Source organism: Poecilia reticulata, linkage group LG17 (assembly GCF_000633615.1).
Source record: "Poecilia reticulata strain Guanapo linkage group LG17, Guppy_female_1.0+MT, whole genome shotgun sequence".
In the NCBI taxonomy this organism is placed as follows: Eukaryota; Metazoa; Chordata; class Actinopteri; order Cyprinodontiformes; family Poeciliidae; genus Poecilia; species Poecilia reticulata.
This window is the reverse complement of record NC_024347.1, coordinates 23,021,249-23,041,985: the sequence shown is the minus strand read 5'-3', so window position 1 is coordinate 23,041,985 and position 20,737 is coordinate 23,021,249. Positions and strand designations below refer to the sequence as shown.

The 20,737-nt window shown below is 39.7% G+C and overlaps 1 protein-coding gene across 1 annotated transcript in view; it reads left to right on the top strand.

Annotated features, from left to right (window-relative positions):
• col11a1b (collagen, type XI, alpha 1b) overlaps positions 1–20,087 on the top strand; it is a 98,377-nt gene extending 78,290 nt beyond the window's left edge. Inside the window, exons 46-67 of the mRNA XM_008434369.2 lie at positions 2,872–2,979; positions 6,954–7,007; positions 8,381–8,434; positions 8,551–8,604; positions 8,808–8,861; positions 10,037–10,144; positions 10,330–10,383; positions 10,507–10,560; positions 10,894–10,947; positions 12,720–12,773; positions 14,028–14,135; positions 14,438–14,491; positions 14,743–14,796; positions 15,353–15,460; positions 15,566–15,619; positions 15,704–15,739; positions 15,854–15,907; positions 16,664–16,925; positions 17,133–17,245; positions 17,411–17,479; positions 17,603–17,836; positions 18,457–20,087. Of these exons, the coding sequence (XP_008432591.1) occupies positions 2,872–2,979; positions 6,954–7,007; positions 8,381–8,434; positions 8,551–8,604; positions 8,808–8,861; positions 10,037–10,144; positions 10,330–10,383; positions 10,507–10,560; positions 10,894–10,947; positions 12,720–12,773; positions 14,028–14,135; positions 14,438–14,491; positions 14,743–14,796; positions 15,353–15,460; positions 15,566–15,619; positions 15,704–15,739; positions 15,854–15,907; positions 16,664–16,925; positions 17,133–17,245; positions 17,411–17,479; positions 17,603–17,836; positions 18,457–18,603 (1,941 nt within the window). The 3' untranslated portion in view covers positions 18,604–20,087. The remainder of the gene's footprint in view (positions 1–2,871; positions 2,980–6,953; positions 7,008–8,380; positions 8,435–8,550; positions 8,605–8,807; positions 8,862–10,036; positions 10,145–10,329; positions 10,384–10,506; positions 10,561–10,893; positions 10,948–12,719; positions 12,774–14,027; positions 14,136–14,437; positions 14,492–14,742; positions 14,797–15,352; positions 15,461–15,565; positions 15,620–15,703; positions 15,740–15,853; positions 15,908–16,663; positions 16,926–17,132; positions 17,246–17,410; positions 17,480–17,602; positions 17,837–18,456) is intronic.
• Positions 20,088–20,737: the final 650 nt, after the last annotated feature.

Below are 20,737 nucleotides of genomic sequence, written 5' to 3'. Positions count from 1 at the left end.
ATGTAAATCAGATTCTGGGTGTAAATGGAAATCCAGCTCATTTGACACAAACAGACTCTGGTACTGGAAACTTTTGGAATGATGATGATCTCGATRCAACCAAAGGTGTGGATCAACAGATGGAAGAAAAGACTGTTGGGAGTCAACCAATAGACTTGCCATCATCTACAGTCGAAAGGAACACTCGTCCAGTGAGGAACCGGCGACCTCCTGATAGACTGAACTTGAAACTGCAACTCTAAATGAGGGTTTTGAAAAAGGAAAGTGTTTTTTGATTTCAGTTATATGAATAAAAAAAAAAAAGAAGTTAAAAATGTTTTAACTGATTGAGAAGTGTTGATTTTACAGGGGAGGAGCTGTGGTGTTCCAGAAAAGAACAAACCTCTAGATTTAAGATTGTTACACATTTTTGGGTATGATTATGCTCCTATGTGTTGGAGGCTGTTTGGTTGTAAATGTGAAGATAAAAGCAATATAACAAATCGCCATTGGTGGCGCTGTTGCTGTGCACAATGAGATGTGAGCTGAACATGTAACAAAGAGGAAGACGAAGTTCCCCGTTCCTGAATAAACGTTGCCATGTGCTATCTCCAGTTATCTGCTTGAATATTATTTTATTTTGACCTAGTGTATCATACACAACACAATACAAGCTGAGATTAAAGACAAAGTGTCAACGAGGTTTAAAAATTAGTGAAGTCAGTGGTGCACGAGCGGAGGATGCATGTAAAAGACCGTAGCAGGAGAGCAGAGAGCAGTTAGTTGGCAGTCAGGGGTTTAATAAGAGCTGAGGGTCTTACCAGATCCTCAGGTGTCTCGTACCAGTAATCAGTCAGGGTTGGATCTGAACGATAAATGTCCAGCCTAACCACAAGGGGCCGTAACAGACTGAAGTGATGCCTTTGCTTCTTCTCCTCCCACAAGGCCAGTTATGAGAGCAAATGCACTTTCTGCCAATGTTTAGCAAACTTTTTCCTGGTAGCAGGATAAAACTGTACTGCCTGAAACTCCTGGACATCCTGAAACTTCTTCACCACAACTGAACCTCTTATCTTTAAGCTCTTTTTTGGTCATTTATCAGTTATTTTTTTATTATTATTATTCAAAATTTTGTAAATCTACATCATTAGTGGCAGTTAAAGTATAAGTTTTGGGCTCGATGTTCTATTCACAAAAACCCTAATGATGGTACATCAACAAACTGACAATCATTTTCATATATTAGTTAAAACCTCACATGTGCCAGCTGCAAATGCAGCAGAACATCCTCTACTCATGGGGAAAGTCCTGCTTCCACGTTATCTGGTGGCCTCAGGGTAACTAGCAGCTGATTGCTGAAAATAATAAGGCCTTACCAACCATTTCAGGGAAAAAAGTATCGTCTGCAGGGCTCTGTGGGGGCTGCAGTAGACCTGGTGAGACAGATTGCTGCAAGCAGCAAGTGCACCCGTGCTGAATAGAAAATTATTTAACAGTTGTTTACCCTGGTGAGTCAGTCTGCTTATGTGCATCTATGTCTTCACAAGTGAATCCTGACTCATGCTGAGTAGTCTCGACATAATTTGCTTTCATTAAAACATGCTTTCAGACGCTAGATGACAAGACTTTTAATCTGGGAAATCATTAGTGTTTGAGTAGAAAGAGAATGAATTTCTGTCGTGGCTTTAGATTTTAAACTTTGAGCGAAGATGTGTTAACCATACAACAAAGACCGAACACTGGCTGACCTATAGAAGGGGCAGCGTTGTCTGGAGACTTTAGACCAACATGTGCAGAGCTTTGCCCTTTCTGATGCCTGTAAGCGTGAAAGGCGAGAATCATTCACAGCTTTGCATTGTGTTGGTAACTTTTTGCAGGTGTGACACATTATTTAAAGGTTAAATTAAACAAGTCAGAGGCATCATTTACATAAATAAATAAATCCAGGCATGTGAATTGTGAAGGTGACTAACAAAATTGAGCGCAGTTTAAATCTAAGCACTCTAACCTCAGAGGCAACTCTGTTTTCAATCTCTTTGAGGAGATTAGATTTGCGACTTGGTTTGTTAAAGCGTCTCTGAGCTTTAGGCCACTTTGTCTGTGACTTTTCTTTTTCAAAGCTGTGCTCGTTTCCCCCATAATCACCTAACATTTCCCTCTAAACTGTTCTGCATTCACCACCATCGCCTGAGGCTCCCTACATGTCCCAGGGCTCGGCAAGAGCTCCTCAAGCACTTTCAAGTGCTGACACGTGTTTGAACTGAAAACTCCCAGTCTGTCAGCACTTCACTCTTTCCCCCACAGTCTCGTCTTTCTACCCTCTGTAGCTCGATGCACCTCTGACTTCACAGAAGTCAGCATCTTTCACATACCATAACCCTGTGGCAATTCTTTTCTGCATCTTGCTTTTTCCTGATGAGAGTCTCTAGTCGGAAAGCCCTCAGGTACACCACAAGGGCGTATCATTGAGGTATTGCCTCATGCTTGTCCAGTTTTGATTCAAGTTTTAGCTTCATGTTTTATTCTCAAAAGGATCAAATAGCTTGTACCATGTACCTATGCTGAATTCTATAAATGACCTACAAAAGCAAATGTTTAATTTGGGAAAAGGGGTTTTATGTGGCCCTTATAACTACATGGAAAAACTCAAACTTGCAAAAAGTTATTCAATGCTAACTTTACCTAAAATCCATGAAAAGGCTTTCTGTAAAGTTCCAATTTGGTTTCCGATTTCTGTTGTAATGTATTTCCTGAATCCATGCTTTTCCATGTGAGCTCAGATATACTTTGTAACCTTGAAACGTATTAAGAATAAACAGATACAAGTGTTTGAGGGGTTGCCTTTGCTGCAGCTACAGCTAATGAGATTTTATGAACCCTGCCCTCCCACAGGGCAGTGATGGTGAGTCTGGGCCAAGAGGACAACAGGGCATGTTTGGCCAGAAAGGAGATGAAGGACCCAGAGGATTTCCAGGGCTGCCAGGACCCATCGGACTGCAGGCAAGTCTCCATCAAATGTGCTGCTTTTTTACATCCGTATTTCCAGTTCTCCACCTTTTTTTTTTCTTTTTTTTTTTTCCAAAACATGTAACACCCAAAGTCCCGTTGAGTATTGTCCTGCTGGGTATGCATATAGCTTTTCCTCTGTCAGAGCCGTCTAATGCAATGAGATTTCCTGCAAACTCCTTGAACCTGAAGCATTTCATCTCCCCATTTACAATACATCAAAACAGAGCATATTTTATTAATGCAGCTTTGACTCCCAATAACACTTTGCTTAGCTCTGGGGTAAATAATGTTTTACCCGCTCAAGGACTTTTCTTGGTATAGATGGGACTGAAAATCCATCACTATCGTCAACATTTTTGTCTTTTCTGCTGGATTTTCTGTTGAAATTGCATCAAGTTCATGCGCTAAATGTCTATCTGCCAGTGCCCTCGGTCCCAAAAACACTCCAGTTTCCATATGACAAAACATTGAAAGCATTTAAATCCACTTTTCTATTAATCTATTGTCTTTTGCGAGATAGGCTGAAAATTACCCCCAAGGCTCATTTCCACCCACAGGCTTTGTGTACTGATTGCTCAAGAGGAGAAAGATCTGAGGGCTTTTATCAATAATTGATTCACAGTTTTGTTTTCCAACTCCACACACATTAAGCTGTATTTCTCTTTATTTTTGATGGCAGCATTTTATTGAGCTCTGTTGCTGTCATCACAGACGCAATAACACATTCATCCGTTTGCAGACGAAAGCATGATGCAATAGACACAATATGCACCCCGGTAGGCAAAGCATTATAATTTTATCATATTTTTTTTTTCTCACCTGTAGGTTATTGTGACGTGATCCACATCCTAAAAAGTTATCGGAGAAGCCTAAGTGCTGTCCTATTAGTAAAAATTAACAGGAGTACCAATAATTGTGCCACAAGCTATTTGTTATTTATTTATTTGGGATATATTGCCAGTGATTAAGTAAATTCCAATATAGAATAGAATTTATTTTCACATTTCCAGGGTGAGACGGTTAACCAAAAGTTTTTTTGCACGGGAGAAAATAAAATTAGCTCTGTGTGAAATTAAACAATTGAAACAATTAAACAATTTTCATGCCTGCCTGGGACTCCCCCCACTTTTCACTTAGGTTTTTCAAATTTCATTAGTTAAGAACATTTTAAATGGCAGTAATATGAATAAATATTTTTGATAAAATAAACAGTTTAAATTTTAGGAAAACAATTTCTATGTATGGATGAAGCGGTGAGAAACACATAGGAAGAGTAGGGGCAAAACTGAAACTACAATATGGTCAAATCATCCCATCATTGATCAGCGCCAGCTTCGGTTTTGATGCTATTGATACTTGGGTCAATCTGGCGCAATACAGAGGCTCTGCTCAGTGTGTAAGGTTCAGTGTGACTGCAGCATAACGGTGACCCCTCATGTCCTTACGGTGCAACCAGCGATAATGGCATTATTTCTGTTAACCTGTTAATGGGAACTCAGAATTCAGTGTTTATGAACATGGAAGGATTTTTGATACACAAAATATTGTAGGCCATGTTTTGTTATGGCCTACAATAATAATGGGGAAGACCGCTGACCTCCCCATTACTTTCTTCTCTCTTGACAGTCCAGCAGAAAGTCCTTCTCACCTTCCACACAAGGATAAGCCACAAAAGACCATATCTATGGAATCTGAAAGTTGAATGGAAGGACAAACTTTTGTTAACATATACAAGCAGCAGGGATTAGTCACAGCCCTAAGAGGATTGTGATGCAAATTCTACTTATTAGTGCAAGGGAGGTTAATGATGTATGAATTGCAGCTGGAGTCAGAATTTAAAGAGCTATTACACACAGACATATAAAGAGCATGAGTTACAATTTCCATCTTCCTTGCAATAAGCCAACACAGTAAATCATGTTGTCGTTTGGTAATCAAGGTCCCAATTTCTGCAGGAAGTGTGCAGAGGCACAGAAACCAAGTTAACAGAGGTCCAGTGTGAAGTTTCCACAGTCTGTGATGATTTAGGGTGCCATGTCATCTGCTGTTGGTCCACTATGTTTTCACCAAATCCAAAGTCAGAGCCGCCGTCCACCAGGAAATTCCCCCTGCTGACAAGCTTCAGTGGGAGGCTGATGTCGTTGTCCAGCAGGACTTTGTAACAGTCCACACTTCCAAAAGTAGCAGTACGCATTTTAATGACCATGAAAACACTGTGCTTGATCATTCTACAAGACAAAATGTGTTGACATTTTATAAAAGAGTGTTTCCATAAACCATATTTAGGATTTAATTGTTTGCCCTGGACTTCATCCATCCAGTTGGTTGCATCCATGTCTGGGATAAAATAGTGTAGTCTCACACAAAACTAAGGCGCAAAGATAGTCATCTATTCCTTTAAGATATGAACTGAATATTACCTCCTAACAGCTTCTCACTCATAAAATCCTTAAAAATATGGAGCTTATGAAAGAGAAGCTGAAAATTACCACATTGATTCATTTAAGTTGATGAGCTGAAGTTTAAGGAAACTTCCTTTGATGGCAGTGAATAAAGAAACTGCGCTCTTCAGAGTACCTCAAAGTCAATTATCCAAGGACCCACTGAGGATGAAATTAGAGCGAAGCTTCGTTGGTCAATAGAGCTAGATAACGTTGTTATTAAGTGCAATTGGCTTTTAATTGGGTATAATGCACTCTATCTCCCCTCTTATAATTATTTTTTTTGGCTAAGCTGTCCTTCAATACACAGCAGCAGCTGCTGCAACTTCAGCTTTTCAATGCAATTATCTGTAGCTTTAATGATTTTTGACCAGGGGGAAGGAGTGTCTTCATCCTCAAATCCTTCCATCAGTTTGTGCAGAGTTTGCTGTGAAGTATAGGAGTCCTCTCCTGAGAGGACCAATTGTTCAGATTAAGAGGTTACAACGAGGACACAGAAGAAAAGTAAATACCACATTTGTTCATATCAGTGTTGTTATAGTTCAAGGCTAGTGTGGAAATGGAGTAAATGCCAAGTCTGAACATTTATTGATTTCTTCTGATGTGCGCTCCAAGTTTGTTGTGCATAATGGTCTTTGCTAATGAAGCTCATAATGTTTCTTTTCTTTCTTACTAATTCATATTCTTCAGTACACGTTTAATAAGCAAGGGTTGCATGTATAAAATGTGTCAACATGTTTTCTTTTTTTCCATTATACATGACAAAGTGCTCTAGAAGAAATGAGTTTAGGCTTTATTTACTTCCCCATTTTTACACCAGGAACCCACAACGCCAACCTTCCAGTCATTGCTCATTATAAATAGTTTTCAGTGCTGCTGCAAATCAACAAAATAGGTTGAAACTACATATATGTTACAGCACTGATTCACATCCATATCATTATACTCTTACTTTCCCACAACTACAGCTGCTTTCCATACCTTTTTGTGTTACACATGCTCCATCATTGTGAACAGCACATAATAACTGCAATTATGCAGATAGACAGCAGAGACGGCAGACAACAATGGAAAGTGACACCTTCTTCATCCTTTCTACACATCCACCTTTCTGAGGTGCATTCAACTCTTTTAGTTGAGCTTGACTGAATCCCGAAGCTGCATAATAGGCACCGCCTGCACAGTCGCATTCGTTCCACTCCACTGTGGACGTAGATGGATGGAGTTTCCACCCTGCAATTTACACAGGCTGATTATACTCAAGCCTCCCATACCCTTTAATTACAATAGGTGTCCCTTTTGAGTAATTGTGTGTTTATGCTCCAGGGTTCTGTTAGTATTAATGCACTCTCCATCGCTTTGCATCCCAATGGCCTCCTATTCAAAAAAGTGTCAACTAAAAGCATCTGGTAATGAGCAGCACAAATGTATATATGTTCCTGTCTGTGGACTTTTTTTAATATGGAGGGTTGCCTCATTTTACCTTCCTTTCTGTGTGCTAAGCAGTATTTGTCGTCTTTACAGGGCTTGCCAGGCCCTCCTGGTGAGAAGGGAGAGAATGGAGATGTCGGACCAATGGTGAGTGCAGACATTTCTGCAACTTTGCTATTACAATATAACCTTTACACTCAGTTTCACTCAAGAGAACTATTTGTTGGAATATTTTTATTGGAGGGTGAGTTTAATAACTCAACAAGAAATATATCTGCTAGTTGGATTTCAACCTTTTATTTCTATTATGTTGACTGTGATAACTAGAAATAATAACGTTATAAAATTTTTAGCTTACTGATTGAAGTAGTATCATATGAGAGTAATGATGAAGACATTTTCACCACAGAAATATCGGCCCGAGGAAAAGCATTTTTCCTTTCACTAAGCTTTCTGTTAAAATACTTAGTTGCAGCAAACTGTCAGTTTCTTCATCAGTCCTCAACGTGGCTGTGGCTCAGGGGTAAAGTTCTTGTGTGGCATTTCAAATGTTACCATACCATACCATACCAACTTTATTTATAAAGCACTTTAAAACAACCACAGCTGATACAAAGTGCTGTACATTAAAACACAGCATAATAAAAAAAATAAATAAAAACTCTTACAGTTTAAAAACAAAAACATACACTCTAAAACTAGATCCCGCAGGAGTTAAAAGCCAAGTAAAATAAATGGGTTTTAAGACGAACTTTAAAAGTTGCAGGTTTCTGTCAAATGTGAATGTGGGCAAGGCCCCTAGCTCCAAATTATGTACTTTTCTGTGTATTGGTGTATTAATAGGTGAGTGTGTATAGGTGAAATTCACATTAGATTAATTCAAAATGATTGTTTCATAATCAGCAAAGACTGTTGACTTGGCAGATGTCCAGCATACAGTCATAGAGAGGAATTACCAAAAGGTCATCCTTTAAAAAGCTGGCTTGTCAGAGAGCTTTGCATAAAATGTTTTAATTGAATGTTGAGTGGAAGGAAAAAAGTTCTTTTCAACAGACATATATTTTCATATTTAAATTATTTTTTTATTTTTCAAAAATTGTCATAAGCTGAAATCCATAATTATCAGAATTAAGAAAAGAAAATGCTTAACACTCTTTTTGTAATGAGTCTAATCTTTGACTTCTAGCCAAGCAAATCAGTTCTGTATTTTTGACTCGATATTTGGTGAAAACTGTGAAACAAATGTTTTTTAGCAGCATCATGTTTCAGAAAAACGCTGCGTTTTTGTGTGTGCGTGGGTAAAAACACAATCTCCTATGAAAAAATAAAAGGATTTTTAAAGCTTAAAATATGCTATTATGATTATTGCAATAAGGTAATGTAACTTTTAGAGTTGCGTTGAAATGTTCTGCATGGTTACATGTAAACAAAACGACTATCAATAAGCAGTTAGTTCAGATGTTCTTCTTTCTGTGTTGGGAACAAAATAAATCTGCTGATCTTTAATCTCTTTCTGACAGGGTCCACCCGGTCCTCCAGGTCCCAGGGGCCCACAGGGCCCCAGTGGAGCTGATGTGAGTGAAATTTTAATGCTGGCATATTTCATTTTGCTTGGATTTGATCTAAATAGAATATTTAAAACTCAAAAAGTAAAGATTTTAAACTTCATGTTGCTGTGATTTGTCTTTAGGGTGCACAAGGTCCCCCTGGGGGTATTGGTGCAATGGGCGGTGTTGGTGAGAAGGTAAGAATCAAGAAATTTGAGAGTTAATATAACAGTATGATTTTTTAATGTTTTATTTCCTTAAGTATTCTCTGCCTCAAAACTCAAAATATTTAAGGAGTCTGACATTCTACCTTTAATTTATTGCTGCAAAACATGCACAGCTATCTGATCTGACAACACAATTATAAACATGTTACTACATTGCTAATGTCATTTTACAGGGAGAAAATGGTGAAGCCGGTAACCCAGGACCACCTGGAGAGCCTGGTACTCTAGTAAGTTTAGAACAGTTCAAACATTCTTTTTATTTTGATTTCATACATATTACATACATTTTATTTTCACCAATAGGAAAATATTGCTGTATAGTTTGTCCTCGTGCTCAAACTCTTTCCAGCATAGAAACGTGAATGTTAAAACAACATTCCTGGAATTTTAACTTCTGGATATTTTACATCATTATTTTACATTTTGTACTTTCCTTCAGCAAGTCTTTTAATCTACATCTAGGGTTAGAGATGGATCTTGAAATTGGCAAAATTCTCCCCCTCTCAGGGTGGCATTTTGAGGGGCAACATTAGTGTTTGAGGAATAAAAACCAAATTTTTACCTAGGATGAGTTTTCAAATGCTTATTTACATTTCGAGTCTGTTTGGAGTGAATGTCCTACGTGTTGTGAACATTTCAAACTGGATTTGTGGAAGAGGGATTAGAGATGGGTGGGGTGTTGCGGAAATAAAATCAGAAATTTTAGTTATTCAATCATTTTTGGGGGATTATACCACATAAATCTACACAAACCAATGTGAATTGATTCTGGGTTTGACAGTGTCTTATGATATGGGTTCAGGTTGTGGTGACTCATGCTTGGACTCCCTCACCGTTACAGCTTTGATAGTAAACATCCTCTAGGGAGTGTATGCTTTTTATTAAAATCATCAAATCGGAAGATCAGTTTGTAAAAGCTGGTATAAATGGCTACATAATGTTTGGATTTGACATGTGAATCTCATCGTTGTCATTGATCCTCACAAATAGTAGCCACTGTTTGCCCGTGACTAAAAACGTCTCATCTTAATTACAGCCGTGAGGCTCCCTGTGTGTCAGTCCGTCAGAGGGGTATTGATGTATCTGCCGGCTGGCTCATATCTGTTTACAGTGATAAATAGACCCAGTGCAGCAGAGCAAATCGAGGTCGAAAATTTAAGGTGCCATGCTGACAGTGACTCATCTCCATTTGCTCAGCTGATGGTTCTGGACCGGCAGTTATGTTTGAGTTACTGCTGAGCCAGAACCAACGTTTTAAGTGTCCGTTTTTGCTTTCAGTAGAGCCGAAGCGATATGGCACGGAAAGTTAAGCACACTTGTCTTCCCCATCCTGATCCAACAATCGTGTCGTTGGCCTTTACCTGGTTCTCTGATGACAGAGCCGTGTCGCCATTTTCCTCAGGGCCTCCGAGGAGAGATCGGTGAGAAGGGAGAAACCGGGCCACCTGGTGCTGCCGGACCCCCTGGCGGCAGAGGCCCCCCCGGAGACGACGGTCCCAAGGGAAACCCTGTATGTGCGCCGTGCTTGAACACACACACTCACACTGAGCTACGGCTGATGCTTCATTAGAGTCGTCAGCGACAGAGCGATTTCGACACGTCTCATTTTACCTGTCTGCGGCTAGAACTGTTCTTGACACAGTGAGACTCATCTGAGTCAAACTCGCTCTTCTCAGTATTTTGATTTGTCTGCAGGGACCCGTCGGCTTCCCAGGAGACCCAGGCCCCCCTGGTGAGCCTGGTGCTGGGGTACGTTCCACTGTTTTTTTGTTTGTTTTTTTTTCTCCATCCCCTTTTTTGTCTTATTAATAGGATTTTAGGTGTTAAAGTAATTGATAAGTCAAGTCTGACTCCTTTATCTTTTTTGCTTAGGGTCTTGATGGTTTACCTGGCGATAAAGGTGACGATGGTGAACCTGGACAGCCGGTGAGTCTAGCTGATCAGATTTTTACGTTTCTTTCCAAGTAAAGGCAAAACCACCTCTTAGGCTTATTGTTTTATATTCATATCTTTCTTTACAGCTTTTGCTAAATAATGTTGAACCTTTAAGAAAAAAATTACCAAGCAAATTTTTAGTATTTTTGGCAATTTTTACACGAAGAGGAATCAGAAAAGGACGCAACTCTTATAGTCAAGGTCTTTAATATTCATCCTGTGTTGCAGAATATTGTTCTTTTCCTATCACATGCACAGCTCATTATCTAACACCACTTAATTTCTATAAAGTGGAGCTAAGTGTTCCTATATGCTCTTATTTAGGGTCCTCCAGGTCCATCTGGTGAAGCTGGAGTACCAGGGCCTCCTGGCAAAAGGGTGAGTAGTTCTCAAAGTGATGCATCTGATGAGATACTCCTGCTCAGCTCTTGAGATGTTCTCTATTTTGAAAGTGCTTTTAGCGAGCCCCGAGCTACTTCATTACGCACTGATACATATTTATGATGGTAAGCTTAGATTTTGAATTTATTTCCCTCTGTTTCACTGAACATGATTCCCATAAGACGAGCAGAGTCTCCAGAGTTTGCAGTGATTGTAGATCGCAATCACCTTTTGTCGTTTAAACTTGAACAATGACCTTTGGTAGTTTTCTATGTTTGCTGTTTTTGCCATTGCACACCGTTTTGTTTTCTGGGTGTGAACAGGAACATTCTGCAACAGGAAGTGACTTAGTGAACTTAGCAACACGTTCCTGCCAGTGGGATGTTTTGTGCCTTCTCTAGAAACCATTGAAGTAGAGTAGTGTTGTATAATCTGTTCATAGCTTTAGATGAGGGAATGTGGAAATATTCACATTACCATAAACTCCCATTATAATATCCACCAGCAGGAAGTCCCTTAGTTACTTGATCAGAGGTTATCATCTGCCATCATTTATTAGGATCGGCTAGACTAAAAAGAGATCAAAATCACAATCAGTGACGACATGCAATAATTTATATTATATGTAATGTATTATATTTGGAAAAGTATATGCAGACAAAATTTACTTGTGATTAGAGCACTTTCATTAATATCTCCCCCTGTAATTTGTTTAGATTTTTATTCTTCATGCCTTCTTGTTGCACAAGGTGTGAAAATTGTAATCTAACTCTTAGCCTGATGTCAAAATGAATAAAAATTTTTTTTTTTTTTATCCCTGATGAATTGCCATAGAAAATCGTAAAAAGTTTGGATTCTCAATCACCAGCCAAATTCTCAATGCGCATATTGCTTTAACAGAGGGATGTGATCAGTGGTACTGTTGGAGGTTTTTGCCAGAAAATAATTAATGGGTGTTTCTAATAGCATAGGATTATCTGTGATTAGACATTCCTATGTGGTTTGTATTTTCCAAGCTGAGAGGTTCGGGTTGCATCATGCGCATCAGTTTACAATGCAGCTCTGTGGCTTGACTTAAAATGCAGGCCATGTGGGTTTGGTCATACATTTTAAAGACGTTGGTAAGCACTTTTTATCCCCATAATTTGTATTCCTCCAGCTAGCCCTGAACAAATTAGACTCCCGTTCCGTGTTCGTATTAATGGACTTCGTGATATAATTTTTCATCCTTCACCAGAGTAAGTCTGGCTAAGACTCCTTCCCAATATCTCCTTAAAAATGACTCTAGTTTGGTGTTCGTTGATGCATGTAGCTTCTTGACTACATTAGCACACACACACGCACACACACACTAGTGCCTGAATACACATATTTGCCAGGGTTCATGACCTACATTGAGGACCTGTGGCTTTGGTTTGGTCTATTCGATTATAGCTTCTAATGCCACATGTCAGCCCACTTACAAGGTTTTGACCAGAGGCTGTTGTGTGAAAATGCTAATGCATTTTTATCAGCTTGTATTTAGAATGTAGGACAGTTTGCTTGCGCTCATGCTGGCCGACCTTGCAAACCTCTCCCTCTCTCAAGGTCAGAATATGCTTTAGCTAAATGATTAATGTGCATTAGAAGCTACTGCGTTTTAGTTTATTTTGAATAATTCCACTCTAGATGAACTTCACCTGTGCTCTGGTTCTTTTAAATAAGCCAAAATTAGACGTAGGGACTTAGAGCAAAAGAGTCTAATGGTGATTGGTTGTTGTGTTTCTTAGGGACCTCTCGGATCTCAAGGTCAGGAGGGAAGGCAAGGAGAAAAGGGATCTAAGGTAAGTCCTAGTCGTTTGGATATTTCACACTATTAGGATATTACTGAAAATTATCTCTTGGATCTTAAGCTCTTATGTTATCTGAGTTGTTTTAACCGTATAACTCTCAACGTATAATTTTTATGACAAATATTCTTTAGACTGCTACTTCTGCTGTTGGAGTAGGTTTACATTATTATTGTAAACCTTCCTCATACAACTAAATATATTTTGCGCACCACTATATATATCTGGTGCACATAATTGACACACGTATACATACACATATATATATATATATATATGTGGGTGTCAGTTATGATACAAAAAAAGGGAAAGCCAGTTTCGATTTCTGTTTTGCTACAAGCAGCAGGTAAAGATTTCAAATGCTGACATTTCTCACAATTGTTCTTTGTATCAAACTTTAAAAGGTCATGAGAAGTTTGGTTCTAACACCAGCAGTGGCACTATGTAGGTTTGGAGACTTGTGTTTTGCTTTGAGTGATATGATTTATTCATTTCAAAATGTCCCAAAAACTCTCTCTGTCTTACAAAACAGCAGAAAAGTTACATATCTCCAACTCTTTCCACCCGATATCCTGCTGAGGTGTCCCATATATTCATAAAAACCTGCAAATTAGCTACATAAGAAGCAGCTGCGCCCCTTGACGTTCCAGCTATTTTGCCGTTGCATTCTTGTTTGCACCAGCATCAAGGCGAAAATGTCTGTTTAAGCCATAAAGACAATGTTTGACTTCTGAGTCAGACAACCTGACAAACCTCAGGCGTAGTTTCGCTCTTTGTTTAATTCCTCCTCTTATTTCGCTTCTTCCTATACTCCCCTTCACAGACACCCGCTCCATGTTTCGGGTAAAGGATTAGAGACGATTTGACAGGAACAAGGCAAAGCCTGCGAGATGACTTGAGACTGTCAAATCTGGGCCTAATTGGTTGTCAGAGAAGCGTAATCTCCCCGCATTCAATCATCCAGGACAATATTATGCACCTCTGGAGCTTCAATACATGAAAACCTGATGTTTCTCCTGAAAACATTTCATCTTTTAAGATCTTTGTTCTGTTCTCCTTTGCTGCAGGGAACATTGCAGAGTACCATAGAATATGTTTTGTTAAAGTGATATTTAAGCTTTTGTGAAGTTTGGGGAAAGGTAATGTAGTCACTGAATAGAATCCACACTTCATGTTTTTTTTTTCTTTTATTATTTCTGAATTATATGCCTGAGATGAAAGCAGATGATGATTTTCCATGTATTTCAGGGAGAAGCCGGAGCAGAGGGACCTGTTGGGAAAACGGGACCTGTGGGATCTCAGGGCCCCCCTGGAAAACCTGGTGCTGAGGGTCTGCGTGGAATCCCTGGCCCCGTTGTGAGTTTGGCAGACGCAAAATATGGGATTTTATCACCCAAAGGAACAACCGCGTAGAAGTGACATATTTTAGGTCAGAAGTTGTTAAAATACATCTTGAAAAGTACAAATCCGGTTTCTAGGTGAGATCAAAGGGCTGCAAGCAAAAGAAACCACTGTTGATGATTGTTGTCATTACCCAAGTTCCTGCAGTATAAACCTGGGAGGGAATGGGTGTAAATTCACTTACAATTCATTCTGGATCTGGGTTGCATTCCAAACCTGAGCCCAGCTGAAAACATTATGTCGTCTTTTTCTTCCAGGGTGAGCAAGGACTGCCTGGTGCCTCTGGTCAAGATGGCCCTCCAGGTCCTATCGTAAGGCATTCCTTTCTATCACTAAGCTTTGGAAATGTTTTAAAATCCGATACACAGCTAATGCACACTGCAAAAGTAGCTGTTAAATTTCTAATATTGTTACACCGGAGACTAATTCCTCTTTAAAATATGCCGTTTTAAAAAATATTTTGGTATTTACGCGATTCATAACTCCAGTTGCTCTTTGCAACATGTAAAAAAAGGCACATTTAACATGATTTGTGTCATTTGCACTGGTTTCCTCTCCTCAGGGACCGCCTGGACTTCCTGGCATGAAAGGTGACTCTGGATCCAAAGGAGAAAAGGCAAGACAATATTATAATGCTAATCTCATATTGCTTTATAGTCAGTGTCTCGTATCCGGTTTCGCACCTTATCTGAAGCTTCCAAAGCGTGCACACATCTAGGCCTGCGTGCACCTTGGCTTTGTTCCCCTTCCTCCCAGCGAGATGAAAAGCCGCTCTGCTCTGTGAGGAGGTTTCTCACTCGGTGATTTAATGCGCTGGATGAATATGTATAAGACCAAAAATATTGTCTTTGTAATGCTCATTGGCTTAGCGCCCGCATGCAGCATTCAAAAGCAGATGATCATAACTCATCCAAAGTGGCAGGTGCAAAGACACGCCTCAATAAACATGCTAATTATTTATAGACAGAATCAAGACTCTGGCCAAAAGTTTGCCTGGCCAGACACTTCATATAAATTTTCCAGTCAATTTGCATATTTGTTTCTTTCTGCCCCCCACCCCCCCCTCCCCAAAGCAATACATGCTTTAATAGTAAACTTTGTTCCTTAAAGAATGTTATTTATTTCTGTCTTTTAATGAAATAATGCTACTTTTTTTTTTTTTTTTGCTCCAGGGTCATCCTGGTCTGATTGGTCTGATTGGACCCCCGGGTGAACCTGGAGAGAAAGGAGACAGAGGTCTACCCGGACCCCAGGGTGCTGGAGGTGGCAAGGGAGAACCTGTACGTTTCATGTCATTTTACAGAAATAGTTATTTATCTGAACATTTTGGTTTATTGGTCAAATTATGTTGCCAACTGATTTAATTTCATCCTGTGTGTCGTCAGGGTATCGGTGGAGCACACGGCCCACTCGGGCCTCCTGGTCCTCCAGGACTTCCTGTAAGCTGCAGTTCTAGTTAAAAGTTTGTCTTGCCTCATTTCTGACCTTTTTTCTGACATTGGCATTGACTTGTTTGTCCTCAGGGTACACAAGGACAGAAAGGATCCAAGGGATCAGTCGTAAGTCACTTTTCCTTCACCAATGAATGTTTTGGATTTTTCACATAAGGATAGAGGTTGGAATAAAGCATTTAAGAATTTCTAACATCCCCATTATGTGTTTTTCTTTATCAGGGTACAACTGGTCAGAAGGGAGATCCTGGACTTTTAGGGCCGCCTGGACCACCTGTAAGTTTGTCCCTTATAATCTGGTTTGAGTTTTAAAGAGTTGGTTAGCCAAGAATTAATTTCTTTGATGAAGGAGGTAATTATATATTTTTAGAGGGAATAGATGGAGCTTAATGCAGGGCACTCCTGCAGAAAAGCAGAGAAAATACAGGGAAAATTACTTTCAACATAGGACTTAAAAGACTTTTTTACTGGCACGGTTTTATGTGGAAAGAACAAAACTGAATAATATCGAATGCAACCTGCAGTCAAACTGCAGGCGAGCTGTGCTTTCATAACAATCAGCAATTTTAACATCACCGTAGTGAGATCAGGAACATCCTGACCCACATTACTGATGTGAAGCGTAAACTGTGTTGGGACAAACACAGAGCCTTGAGGGGCACCTTGCTTGGCATTTATGCAACAGAAAATCTGTTTAGTTACAGATGACTGGTGACAAGAAAGTCATATTTAAAATCACACAACGACTTGGTCTTTAGTTTAACTGACAGAAAAGCTGAAAAGATTTGATCACTGGGAACAGGAATGGCTGCTGGGAACATGCAGGTTTACAATAAGAGACTTTATTATACATGAAACTGAAATAAAATGTTTGTTAAATCAGCAAAACAGTTCTGATTTGTCTGACAGCGACATAGAAACGGCAAAACAGATTTAATGGAGTCATTTAGACTCGAGGTTTGAGAATAGATTTAGTGATAATATTATTACTATGTTATCATTACAAGCTAATCTTTACCTCCTGTGCTGCAGGGTCCGCCTGGTGACATGATCCAGCCGCTACCCATTCAGCAGCCTGGCAAAAAGAGCAGGCGGCAGGCTGAAACGCAAGGAGATGAGGCTATGGCGGACTACGGCATGGAGGGGCCGGGCACGGAGGGAATGGACGACGTCTTCGGATCCCTCAACAACCTCAAACAGGACATCGAGCGCATGAAGTTCCCCTTGGGCACCCAGGACAATCCCGCCAGGACCTGCAATGACCTGCGCCTGAGCCAGCCCGATTTCCCCGACGGTACAGTGAAGACAATCCTTAGTGCTGCTGATTAGCACAACGTATCAATAGCAGCAATTAGTAAACTTTTAAATAGCTTAGTTCAGTTGAAAAAGAAAAAAAAAAGAAACGTGAAGAGAGGAACAAGATGAGAAAAACATTAAAGAGGATAAAAGCTCGTGTAGACGGTTGGCTTGGCAGTGTTTTATGGATCTGTTTCTCTCTCAGGTGAATACTGGATTGATCCGAACCAGGGCTGCATCGGAGACGCCATCAAAGTGTTCTGTAACTTCACAGCAGGTGGAGAAACATGCATTTACCCAGACAAGAAATCAACAGGAGTGAGTATACGGTGTTAGAACAGCAGTCGTTTAAGGCATGTATGCTCCAGGGTTTCTCCAATGAGGTTGTTTAGTAACATTTGAAACTGTGTAGAAAGCTGCTTTTATAAGTTAAAATATATCTTGTGTTTATTAACTCAAATTTTTTGTGGGCATTTCTTATAGGTTAGAATATCCAACTGGCCTAAGGAATCACCAGGTTCATGGTTTAGTGAATTCAAGCGTGGCAAAATTGTGAGTCCAGAAGACACTGATATACGTCTAAATATGTTTTTTGACGTTTTCTTCATGAATTTCTTCATTTCCTTCATTCCTTCTGGTATTCCCCTAATTCTGTCCTCCTCCAACTATTCTCAGCTGAACTACGTGGACGGTGGTGACAACAGCATCAACGCTGTTCAGATGACCTTCCTGAAGCTGCTGAGCTCCTCGGCGCGGCAGAACTTCACCTACATTTGCCATCAGTCGGTGGCCTGGTACGACTCCAAGGCCGACAGCTACGACAGAGCGCTGCGCTTCCTGGGCTCCAACGACGAGGAAATGTCTTATGACAATAATCCCTTCATCAAGTCGCTGATGGATGGCTGCTCGGTAAACAGACGTTTTTGCTCACTTTCAAATTTTCACTTTGCAATTAAACTTTTTTTTTTTTTCCTAAATTCCTCAAAATCCCCCTAATCCTCACAAACATGTAGAGAGTTGCGGGAAAAAATGTGTCAGAAAGTGTTCATATTTGATGTGGGAGAACCAGTCCCCCAATATGAAGGATATCCGAGCTTAGAAAGAATAATAAAAAGCCAAAATTGGTTTCTCACACCACTGCACTGCTCGCGTTATCCAATTGAAAAGGAAAGAAATGAATAAAAATTCCAAAAACTGCTGTTTTAGATTGTGTCAAAAATGCATACATGCTCATTACACTGCGTGTTTTTTGTGATTATGAAACAGTATTCTGTAGTGATTGACATCTGTCATCACTTTTAACAAGCTTTAAAAAGCACAAACTCAGACTTTAGCAATAGTACCTGAGCTGCATCATCTCTACATAAATAACAACTCAAAAAGAAGAAACAAAAAGTTATAGTGTATTAATTCTAAGTTCCCGCTTGTTTTGTCAAAAACTCCAGCTGGTACTGAATAAATACGTTGAAAGATACTTGAAACTGCCCTGGATCATGTGACGAATCTCTTTCTTCTCACTCTGTGTGCAGATGAAGCAGGGTTATTCAAGGACAGTGCTGGAAATTAACACACCTCGCATCGACCAGTTACCCATCATTGATGTAATGCTGAATGACTTTGGGGAATCCAACCAGAGGTTCGGCTTCGAGGTCGGCTCCGTGTGTTTCCTCGGCTAGACACGCCCGTCTTCCCCCCCGCCCCGCTGAAGGACAGGGTCAGAGAGTCAACAGTAACACCCACATGAAGAGAGCCTCCGTCTCAGCCACCACCTACTGTCTTCTACGAAGTAAAATCCTGTTTTCCGTTATTGCAAAGAAGATCCGACAAGCTGGGAGAAAGAGAAAGGCACGCTTTGACCCTGCCTTAAAAGCGCTGACCCGGGGAAACGCCTCCTTGCCCTCGTAGGGCCAGAATCACGTGACTTTAACTTGTAATGAGAGTGACATCAGGAAAAGGACTTTTGATGCCGTGGTGGACAGTGGCATACTTTCAGCATTAAAGAGAGGATCCACTCGCCCCAAACCTTGCCCTCCCTCATCCCTCGCCCTCCCGTCTACCGGTCCTCTCTGCATGCTCCAAGTGATGCTCCGAATTAAACCACAGAGGTGCTTTTGTGCAGAATCGCAAAACACTAAAGGTGCTACAAACAGTGCATTTGATAAAACTGTAATTAATAATATTTGAATTTTGTACATTACTGTTCCTCTCTGAATCCACTCTTAACAACTTGCTGCATGTGCTTCTTTGATTTTAAAGAAATAGTTGGTCAACTTTGTTAGAATAAATTTTGTGAGGATATTTAAAGTTTCTTAGAATCTGTCTGAAAACATCTACGACATACATTTGACTAAAGCTTCAATTTGTAAGTATGAATCAGTCCTCTTGTAAATATCATGATTCTTGTCCTCTTTCATGCGCTTAGAAATTAACTGGAACATAACATCTAACCAAAAAAAAAAAAAAAGAAATCAGTTAATGTACCCAGTAGGAAATTAAGCCATAATAAAATGAGGTTATAATATAAATATTCTAAAAAAGGGCTTATTCTTCCAGCTGTTATACCTCAGTTTCCTTAAAAAATCTGAACGTTAGACACAGTCGAGTTTACATTTTCTGTGGTTTATAACTAATAAAACTAATATTGTTTTTTTTGCGTGGGAAAGGTATGTCTAGTTGTTTTCATTCAATCCCAAAGACGTCTTGTGGATATTTCCTTTGTAACGATGAACAAAATGTTTTCATGTGCCTTAAATTGTTCATTTAAGAAATATATTAAAATTGGGCTCTGAAAAACATTGGGCTGAACGTTTGTGTTGTTGGCTGTTTGACTACAGAAACAAGTAATGTTCGCTTTTTGTGATTCTGTGCCACAAGACCAATATCTCCATCCTTCATCCCGATAGACAAAGAAAGATGAGTGATTCTTTGTGTTTGGGTTCATTTTACCCACTCTTCCAGCTTTTTCTTTTTTTCTTTACCTCTCTCTCTCTCTCTCTCTGACTCAGATTTGACCTCGATCAAGATCTGTTTGCATCGCCACTTTCTTGGCTTAAAAGCTCTGGCAACAAATACTTCAGAGCCGCTTTCTAAAAACCTGTGTAATTACAGTATGTCTTCAACCTATGTACAACTGCAATAAATGTTTGGTGCTTTGTGCGCATTGCAATCTTTTTGCATTCACTTGCAATATAAATTGAAAGTAAACTGGAGCCACTTTCCCAGTTCAAACTGAGATCAGTGCTGAATGAAAACACGTCTACTGTGGTTTTGGTTTCCTAAAAGCACGACGTGTCCTCAATTCGGCTCATTATGCTACACTTAGAACAGCCTAAAGTGTTCATACCCTTTGAATTTTTTGACATCCTGTCATTTTACACCCACACAAATGTTGTGTTACTGGGTTATTTGTGATACACCAACACAAAGTGGAGCCTGATTTCTAAGTGGTAGAAAAATTATACATGGTTTTGTTTGTAAAAAAATTTTTCTCCATATATATACATTTGAATAAAAAGAAGCATACAAAAACTTCAGGCAGTTTTTTTTCCTCACTGTCTGAAGTTAGTCAGAGCAAATGTCAAAAGTCATGTCTGTTTGCTAAGAGCCACAACAACAATGTGAGAATATGTCAGAGATTTATGTAAAGAAAGTCTTTAAAATCAGACGCTTACATATATTTCCTCTTTTGCTATTTGATTGTGTTGCCTTTGAACTGTATGACTTGGGTGAAACAGTATACTTTCACGAGCTTTTCACAACAGTTTGCTGGAATTGTGGCCCATTCTTCCCAACAGAATTGGTGTAACTGAG